The following is a 10,408-nucleotide window of genomic DNA, read 5'->3' on the forward strand; positions in this document are numbered from 1 at the left end:
GTGCTTCTCTCTACCAGTGGTTCAGCTGCATTTCATGGCTGTAAATTTCTTACAGAACATATTTCTTATTGTGGTAGTTGTAATGGCATCCAAAAGGACACACATCTGGGGTTTTTTCTAGACAGAAATTTTGTTCGGGCAAGAAAAAAAACACATCACCGCAACAAACATGGTAATTTGTTTGAGATTTCCAGACATCCAGATTACAGAGATGCCTACAATTCTGCCCCAGTTCTGCAACTTGGTAACTGCAAAACCCAGCAAGTCATTTGGGATATCTTGGACTTTGGACTAAGAAGCCCAGAATATAGTCACCAAACAACCTTGCTAACAGTCGGGGGGGTGGGGGGGTGGGGTCTGCCAGGCCTGCCAAACATCCAGAGGTCCTAGTCTAATGGTCTAACAACTTGCTTTTCAGCTTTGCAGTGCACATATAGTAGGACCAGTACAACCAGGACCTGTCTGACCTGCTAAGCGGGTCCTGCATGGTGGATCACTGTATGCCCACCAAGCATGGCTTGTCTTGCATGTGATCGACTATCTTTGGCTATCCAGAAGATGCTGGACTTGCTGTGCCCATAGTGCAAGTCTGCCCAATGGTACTTGAGTTTAACTTCTCCTCTCTGTCTGTTCCATACCCAAGAAAACTTCCATGTGATGGAAGCAAAGTCACAATACCAACTCTAGTCTTTGTCTTGCTGTCATTTCAGTTTGAAAAATAAAACTGCAGCATGGTGTTAGGTGAATCAAGCAGTGAAAACTCTCTGAGGTACAAATCTAGAGTGGGGTCTTGCCCATTTGGTCATCCGGGGTGGGTATATCATAGCTAAAGACCTCTGTGTGTATGGAGGGCAACTCCCAAGATAAGGGCACATCATGCAACCACTAGTGAGAGCGTACTGGTGGCACGCAGATGGGTAATTGCAAACTCTAGGCCTGCAGTTGAGGCCCAGGTACACAGCAGCACATCTTACAGCAACTCTCAGGGAGCCACTGTCTTCCCCAGCACGTGTACCACACCAGCTCCCCAGCTCTCCAAGGTACGCGCCATGTGCCTTGTGCTCAGGCACATACAGATTTTGAAATACGGGCCATAAACTCAGAGTATGCCTTATAACAAGCCCTTCTCATGTGCATTGCACTGCCTTCAGCTCAGTGAATCTGATCAGAAGCCCTCATGAAGGATCAGACTGTTTTTTTCTCAGGAAGTGTGCCGGGGTGCTAGTTATTAGGGAAAGGAGGGGTGAGCACTCTCTCCCAGGCTGATTACTGAGCCTCAGGTTGAGCCACCCTCCCTCACCCGTTCAATGAAGGCTGCTGATCTCCATTGTATGAGTCAGAGAATCAAACCCATTTTTGGGACATCCATCTTTTATCAAAGAGGGAAAAGGGTTCTTTAACCTGTCCTTTGCTATAAACTAAGGAGCTTTCAAAAACAGTCTGTAGGTGAGGAAACCCTTCTCTGCTTCTGTCTGTGCTCCTCCATCACTGCAGTGCTTGTATAAGATTGTTACAACACATATTTTTCTTCTACAGCAAGCAAGTTCCCAGCTATAGGAGGCTGACAGGCCTTGTGTAACTTGCCATTACTCATCAGCACTCCCTATGCTCGTTTAGATCTCAGGGTGTGGCTTTAATTAGCTGATTTTGTAATAACACCCAGGTGACTGTATGATGGAGAGGCACCCTAGAAACCTATTAAATAGGAGTATAGTGACTCTGTGTACTTAGAGTATTCTCTCAGGTTGTTATTTGCTTCTAGAAATGGAGTCTGTGGTGGTGTTTGTCCATCCTTCCCTATAGCTTCCAAAACTGTTGGTTGATTTCAACCAGGTTATAATGGTGGATAAATCCTACAGAAATTATCAGACCTGTACATACTTCATAGAAATGTGCCACCAGGTGGAAGAGAAAGAATAGGTTAAGTGCCTGGACTAAGAATCCTGTGCTTGTTTAGGTAACAGAAAATCCACGTGGGAAGGAACATGTATGAATGCCCCAGCTGGGGGGAAATCATTGCTTGCAATTCAGTTACTATATCTGAGCAACTGGACTATAAGTAGGTGTTTTATTATCCTATAATAACCGTAGTTTATTATAGATAATATTAATAATATTCTAATTAAAAATATATATAATATATATTAATAATATTAAAAATAATTTATTATCGTCTGTTGCTACTTTTAAGTTCTCTTATCTCAGCAGCTTAGTGATGTCTTCCATTCTGCTAGGCTTCTGTGGTCTTCAGCATGCATCAACCAAGACTCATAGGCTTTTGCTGAAGCTGCCTGCTATCAAGGTCTGTGCTTGGCCAAGGACTTTTTAGTATTTGATATCTGATACAGTCAGCCTTTTATATTCAAAGACTCTATATTGTTTGGAATTAAGCAGAGCTTTGCTTTGGTTCATAACACTGAGCAGGTTTTTGGTCTAGTTGGTTGCCTTTTGAATAAATCCATAAAATCAAGTGGTACTCTCTGTACAAGTTGAGCTCTTGCTTTACCTCTGTTTTGGTGAGGTTTCATCAGACTTATTTTTCAGTGGTGTCCTTAGATCTGAGATAACAAGCTCTTTTCTAACCTTATGCAGTCAAGACCATCAACCTAAACCATTCTGTGATCAAATACCTTCCTAAGAATGTCTTGCTCCGTATTCTGCAAGTTAGACAGCTGTTTCATTATCTGCTGTTTCATTATCATCCATATTCGACCTAGACATGCATTTAGGTCTTTCAGCCCGCTATTTCAGGCACTGTGGAAAGACATCTGTCCCTACATAAGCTAGCTGGTCCCATTTTTAGATGGGAGAAGCAACATGAGCTTTGTTTTTTCAGTACTGGTGATCACTGCTCTGTTGATACTGGCTTAATGTTCTGTGTTGCAGTATCTATTAGGATATACACCCTTGGTGTTATTTCTTTCTACTTTTTCAAGTCAACCAGCTGTGAAGCCAATCTTGCATTTATTATGGAACAAAGGAAATAACTTTGTTTCTAAACCCACATTTGAGGGTTTCTCTTTCCATTGTGTGCAAATGACTATAGTTAATTTTTAATTTAATACAGTTCTAATCTTTCAGAAAATGTGTGTTTCCATTGGATTACAGAACAACACACCCATGATACAGCTGTTGTCACAAGTGGATCTTGTCTCTGCTGTTTCCTTATCCTTTGCAGTCAGTCTTTAGGCCTCTTAATTTGGAAGCTGGTTTGCTGGAGTTTTTTGGCAGCCTTGCTGACAGTTTCATTTGGAAAGCATAGCTGTCCCCAGCCTTGGAAATACCCATTGTTCTTTGCAAAGTCAAATCCATTTTTCACAGTGACCTTGCTTTGACCTTGTTATCAGTCTTGCCATAAATAGTGTGATCTCCAATTAGTCCATCTGTCAGCTGTCCAGGTTCACGTGACAGGACACGAGTGTTGCTGCGCAGACTGGAAACTAGCTGAATGCACAAAGAATGATAAATGTCAGATGATTTGGATGCTGGTAGCTGTCTAATGTCTTCTTGTGAGCCTTGGCATTAGATCATTAGATTGGGGGGTTGGACTAGATGATCTCCAGAGGTCCCTTCCAACCCTGACCATTCTGTGATCTGGACTTAATTTTGTAAATAATCTGGAGGAAGGGTTAAAAGACATACTAATGAAACTTGCAATGATACTGTCTGCTTGCTCTTACAAAGCCAGGCTCTTGAGCAAAGTTTGCATTGAAACAGTCATGCCAGTTGTTGCATTGGGTGATGCCCACTTGCAAGGCTTGGGATTCAGTGGGTTTGTGTAGATTGAAAGACCCTGGCCACAAGAATAAGGATTTTGAGAAAGTGTGTTAATTAAGGGAGCCCTACACATAACTGAGCACAACAGACCCCAGGTTGGGCTTGAATATGTACTCTGAAGAGCTATACATTGCTGGGCTTATTTGATGAACAAGAGGGTGAAATAGAAGGGGTGCGTGTCTCTGCTGGTGAACTTTTACTTTACCAGGGAGAGAGTAAACTGGGCTTATTGGTAGCTGTGAGGATCTATCAGGAGTAGCTGCCTTTCACCGTCCATCACTCATGTCCACAACTCTTTTCTGAACTAACTTTTAATCCTGATTCAGCGTTGTATCTGAATGGTATCACAGGATTTTGTAACTGGTGGAAACGGGGCAGCGTGAAGCCTGCAAGCAGCCTGTGGCAAGGTAGGTGTGCATGTGGGAGCCTCACAAATAAAGCCCTCAGCTGCTGGGCGTGGTGGGAAATGATTCATAGACCTGTAGGTTTGCTAAAACCAGATGTAAATGAAGGTGACCTTAGGAGCAAATGAGTAGGGTAAAGGGCTGGCTGGTAAAACCACTTCTGAACAGAGGCATCATGGGTTTAAAGACAAAAGTTGCAATTCCCTACCCTTCCCTCAATTTGCTTCTGCAGAACATTGTTGACATAAGAGGAAAAAAAACAATGATGAGCTCTTCTGAAAATCCTATCCCAAATGTTTTCAGCCTGTGGTGCCTCTAATTCACTTGCAGGAAGATCAGACATTTTGAGGCTTAACTACTCTGATATCAGAGTATCCCAAAACTTGTACTTGATTTGGAAGGTTGTTCCTGGAAACAAGGCTGCTCTGTAGAAATAAGCAGTTAATATCCGATGGCTTTGAGCCAAAAATCAGCACCACATTTCTCCTTGAACTCTTTGGAATGGGTCCTGTGTGACAACATCCTTGTATTTCCAAGCCAAGTGATGACTATGGACCACTGAAGGGAAAACTGCTTCCAGGAGGGGCTGTTTTACACATGCATTTTAATGAGGGGGGAATCACCAATAAATTATGGAAATGTCTTTGCTGGTGGCAGAGTAGTTCTTTGGTGATGCTACATCACCTGCAGTTTCCATAGTGGCTAAAAATATTGCTGCCCATTTTAGGTTTTCTGAGGGCTCTGATTTTTTTCAAAAATGCCGAGTGAGCATCTCTCTAAAAAACCATGCCTTGTTCAGGTGCCTGAAATTAGGCACCCAGTAAGTGTGAAGGAATTTACATTTGTAGGTTCCTGCTGTGCCTTTGGAAGGAATTTGGAGCAACCCAGAGAGTATGCGCAGTCTCTCACTGGGGAATGCCGTGGGCTGCTCAACAAAAGCCTTTTGTATCATTTAGTAAATGGTGTTCCAGTTTGCACAAGTGTCTTATGCCATTTCAGCATCATCCAGCACTGTGCACTGTGTTGCCTAATGCTGTCAAGTCCTCAGGCAACTGCTTCTCTGCCTGTGAGGAAGGCACTGCTTTAAGTTGGCCGTAGACTTTTAACTTTTACCTTCCTTGCTGTTGTAAGGGCATGTGATGTTCTTTGATTCCTACTCATTCTGGTTTCAGAGCATCCTAAAACTCGGACTTGATTTGAGGTCTGCCCTTTGATAGAGGGCTACTCCGTGAAAATGAGCAGCCGAGGGCTTTGAGCTGAAAATCAGTTGTACCTATTGCATGAAGGTTTTTCTTGCTCTGTTCTGCATCTATGTAGAAATGGCGGCACTTGTATTTTGTAGCGCCTTGCTAGTGCCTGCGACGTTAGCCAAGTGCCATCTAACAGCACATGCAAGTGTGCACTTACCTTTAAGCACATAGGTTTGCTCAGCACTGGTCTGCGAGCACCCTGCATCTTGCAGATACAAGTATGGGGCTGAAGACTCCTCACTCAGCAGTCCTTGGCCTGGCTTGGTTTGTGGATAAGAGATCACAGCTAAAGTCTATGCATAGCTTCTCCGAGATCTCCAAGGAGAGAGTGATTCAAACGTTCAGTCAGTATTAGCTTACACAAGCCATGAGGAAAGCTCATCTGTTGCACAGTCTGGACTTGCTCCTGAGCTAAGTTCGGTAACTGAAGACACTGCAAAGTCTGTAAGAGGAAAGTACCAAATTCAGAATCCTGCCTCTTTATGAGTCATGGCATTTCCCCATTGCTCCCTTTGCAGATCTCCTTCGGTTCATTCCGCTTTGCGTGTAGTTCTCTGGCATAGAAGTTAATCTGGTTATGCTTCTTCACTCACTACTGGTGTAATCTCTCCTCCTCCAGGCCCCTGAGGGCACCTAACCACTGTTCACCTATGTGCCTCTGGAAGTCTCTGCTGTGGGTTAGTTGTAGCATGCACAGTCACTGCAAGATTAGCGTTTTATTTTGTTTTTTTTCCTGGTAGCCAGCAGAATAGGTTTTATCTTTCTTGTCTGGCACTGACTTCAAGGGGGTAAATGTTCTGCCCTATCAGATTTGTTCCAGATACCCCTGTGTTTAAAAGCCAAGAGTGTTAATGAGCATGCAGCTGCTTCTGTTTTATGGTGCTGTTAGGTTTCTGGTGTGTGGACCTGTTGTTTTGACCAAGCAACCTGTGAAACATTAACTATAAGGCTGGCCATTTCTTCTCATCCTCCTAGTGCCATCCTCCAGTAGATCTGGAGAGAGCGCCCTGCACCCCTGATGGGTCCCTGTGCAGCAGTTGTTCCATAGGACAATTTTCTCTATTCAGGGATCCCTTCCTTCCATTGCACAGTGTTGCTGCCTGTGGCACACACAGGTGCTGCCCCTGATACAACAGGACCCATAAGGGCATGTTCCCCTGCAAGCATGTTTCCATCACTCTTGCAGATCGTTCCACTCATATACTTCATCCTCTTCTCTTACCAATTCTGTCTTGCTTTGCTTCCCTAAGCTTTCATTTCTCATAGAAGTAACTCAGCACACCTGGGAAGCATGAGTGCCTTCATTTTTTACTGAAGTAAAATGTCCTCTACTTGAAAGAACGTCCCAAGGTAAAGGTTTCAGTTTGTGAGTTCTTGGTGCATGGGGAGAGGGTTATATTTTTTGCCCTGGAGGCTACAGCCCCCACTTGGGGTTTTTGTGAGCTACAGCCACCACTGCAGTACATGTGGTAGGTCATGTCTCTAAAGACCTGCACTGAATGAAATCGCAGTTCAGAGCTCCCCTGAGGTTTTCCTCAGCTTCACAGTCACAGAAGCAGGTTCTGCTTTTCTTCCCTGTGATCTGAACCAACAATTTGCCCTTCAGCCCAGAAGAGCCCTAGTTCTTCAACCGGAGGAATAAACCAACTGAGGATTTACTGGAGAAGGACGGGTTTGGCTTTTCCCTCCTCTTCCCCTCTGCCTATACGAACATTTGCATTGTCACTGGGACATCTGTCTGCTCTGGTCACTTTGTCCAGGAGTGGCCACGTAGTTGCACAGCTTCCTGTGCCATCTGCAAGAATTGTTAAGTAAAGGAATTAAAAAGTGAAAAGGTATAATGGCTTTATAAAGTTCTCATCTTGTGTTCTCAAACTGGAACAGTATGGTGTTTAGGGATTTGAGTGCAGGTGCTCTGAGAGCCAACTGACATAGTTATTCTGGTTTTACAGTGGTGAACTCGAACAAATTACCCTTTGGGTACTTCCTAAGGGGAATGTTTGTTGACTCAGTTCATACAGGAAGTAAGGATGTGCATTTGCTTGGGAAAATTATTATCCAAATCACAGTGTTCTTTTGAAACAGTTGTTTGACTGAATACCAAAAAGCAGCAATCAGTCGCTTGCCTTAAAAGACCTTGGCAAAGCAGTGAATGGTGAAACTATAAATTTCTTCTCTCTAACCCCCTCAGAGCAGAATTATCTATATTTGGTTTTCTTTTTTCAGACCCAGAAAGGAAGTGAACCAAGTTTGCAAATCGTGTTTGGACCAAATGCAAAAAAATCTGGCTGTGCCTCTTACACACAGCTGAACTAGAACAGCGTCCTGAGGAGCAGTGTTTGTTCTCAACTTTCAGACCCAAACAAGATCCCTCTTTCTCCTAGGGACATTTGGTAGAAAAAAATGTGAATGTAGAGCTGGGAGGTTAGGCCTTTGGGTTTCTTCCCATCACTATGAAAACTATACCAGGGAAGCCTTTTAGGCTCATTTTATCTCTGCCTCCACTCCCACCATTGGAATGTCCAGTCTATTTAAATTGAAGGTATGCACGGCAGGGACTGCTCCATCTCTGTTGCTATTCCCACCTTTGAAGTATTTCCTAACCAATCCAGAGAAGCTGTTTCTCTTCACTGCGTACCATATCTCTCTCTTACCCTCTTTCTTACTTTCACTCAACCCTTAGATCAAAGCTCCTCTGTTCCAAGATCATACTGGGTGCCAGGGCTGCCGCCTCCGCTTTTGTCCCTGGGTGAAGTTTGGCAAGGACTCATTCAAGATGTTTTTCATTTTTGAGGCACAAAGTTTGTGGCTGAAAGAAATGCCGTGTACAAGAATATTTTTTGATCTCTTTTATGAAATAGGCTGAGAGCAGTGAAGTCTTCCATGGCTTGCCTAGATACTTTGAGGATGACCTCAATGTTAGCAGATGGGATACCTGAGCGTACACGCTACTTTCCTGAGGGGAACCAGAGCTCATCAAACAAGCCCATATCTGGTTTCAGAACTCAGATTTGTTACAGTCCTTGGTGCAATGAGTGGTCCCCTCTGCTGTCATTGCTTCCCTCTGTATCTGCAGTTTACTCTTTCCTTTCATCTCTAGCTGTTTTTTTTAGATACCTTACACTAGCCTGAAAAATTCAGTGATCAGTTGAATAATAAGTGTTCAAGCTATGCTAGTGCTCTGAAATCTTTGTGGAGTCTGATCCTGCAATCCCATTCCCAGTGGATTTGATGTGGTATATTGAATCAGTGAGAATCCCAGGACTGATCTCCCAGAGGAAAGGGAAGATGCAGGAAGCTGAGCAATTAGATCGGTCCGTGGGATTTTCATTTATATATATATATGTATATATTTAACTCTCCCACTTAATTTCCCTGCATGGATGTAGGTTTAATTGAGACATTCAAAAGTATTAAAAAAAACCCAAACTAATTCCAAATCAGCAATGCCAGGAAGATGCATGCTGTGGATACTTTCTTCTTCCTGGCCGTTCCCTGTGAACTCGGGGAAGTCAGACTGGCCTGGCAAGCCGCCTAACTCTTCGCTGTTGATGACACCTCTCCAGCAGAAGCGGTGTGTGGGCAGACAGGTAGTTTCATCACGGGGAGGAGGAGGCATGCATCACCTTTTGTTTAAGCAGAAGCATCTTTTTGGAATGCTATCCATTTTATCGGTTAGGGCTCGAACAACGAGCAGCCAGGAGAGGCTGGATATTGTAATTAACACAAGTGGAGGCAGGCTGTTGCGTCTGCCTGCCTGGAGAAGAATAACCTGTTGAATTTGCTAGGAGCTATTGCTGTGAGGACAAGAGCTACAGTTACTGGGAGTACTGCAGCCACAAGTGGATGAAGTAGCTGCTTCAGAGCTATGCTGTGGGGAAGAGGCAGAGGCTTGGATATTGGACACTGGATGCCCATTTGGGTTAGAGCCTCCGCTTTTGCTTCCTAAGCCTGGGGAGGAAGAATACGCAGCCCGTTCGCTTTTGGTTGGGTCAGCCAAGGATGGCTGCGCTCTCTCAGCACTTGAGGATCCTGCTGTGGAAGAACTGGCTGAGTGTCAAGAGGCAGCCGGTGAGTGTGAAAACAAAGTAGTAGAGGAGTGAGACCTGGAAATCACAGGAGCTGAGGAGCAAGAGGGGCACTGCAGGAGAGGAAGGTCACAGTATTGAAATGGAAGTATTTTGAAGGCTGGTGATAGAGGCAGAGGGAAGGAAGGGAATGGCATGGAAGTGGAGGTGGGTCTTTTTAAGCCGAAGCCATTGGGTCTTGCACTGGAGCTCATGCATGAGGGCTCAGGAGTTCAGACTGAGTACCATGGATGCCACTGTTGTTCCCTCGGGGCAGCGGTCCGCAAAAAAAACCCATGCACAAACTCACGGGCAGACCTGAATTATGACTGCAGTTCTGGATCTACTCCCCTGTGAGCAGACCCCATGGTCAGTGTACAGCCCCCAAGGAGTCCCTGGGGGACCGGGGGGGGTGCTCTTGTATAAAGCCATTTGTAAAAGATGGACAAAGAAAAAAGTAGCTCTGAGAGATGTAGGTAGGAGAGATTTCCAGTGCAGTCCAGTGTGTTGCAAATCAGACACCACAAATGGTCTGTCTTTCCAAAAGATAAAGCATTGCCAGCAATGTCCAGGGAGCAATCTGAACTGCAGCAGCATCAGTGAGCAAACGTTCCTTTGGGTGGCATTGCGTGTCCAGGCAAAGCCTGCTCAGTAGTTTTGTCCCAGGCCGGTTTCAATACAGCTGTACTGTAATTTCAGCAGAAGCACATTGCAGTTCATGGAATTGTATTGCAACTCTTGCTAGTAATCCAAATGTGGTGGTTTTTAAACTCCTTTGTTGAATGGAAGCCTTGGCAGGTACAGAAAATGCTGACAGAAGAGGAATGATCGTGGAGGGTGTGATATGAGGATGGAGTGAAAGGACTCATATCACCGCATGCTTCTGCAAGGTCCGTTCTTGCCTGCCCCA

General features: G+C 44.5%; 1 protein-coding gene across 1 annotated transcript in view; it reads right to left on the bottom strand.

The window, feature by feature from the left end:
- The window catches only part of ATIC (5-aminoimidazole-4-carboxamide ribonucleotide formyltransferase/IMP cyclohydrolase), a 52,432-nt gene extending 43,382 nt beyond the window's left edge, over window positions 1-9,050 (bottom strand). Inside the window, exon 1 of the mRNA XM_009887595.1 lies at window positions 8,906-9,050. Within this exon, the coding sequence (XP_009885897.1) occupies window positions 8,906-9,050 (145 nt within the window). The remainder of the gene's footprint in view (window positions 1-8,905) is intronic.
- Between the last annotated feature and the right edge of the window lie 1,358 nt (window positions 9,051-10,408).

This window comes from Charadrius vociferus, unplaced genomic scaffold, assembly GCF_000708025.1.
Source record: "Charadrius vociferus isolate BGI_N301 unplaced genomic scaffold, ASM70802v2 scaffold136, whole genome shotgun sequence".
In the NCBI taxonomy this organism is placed as follows: Eukaryota; Metazoa; Chordata; class Aves; order Charadriiformes; family Charadriidae; genus Charadrius; species Charadrius vociferus.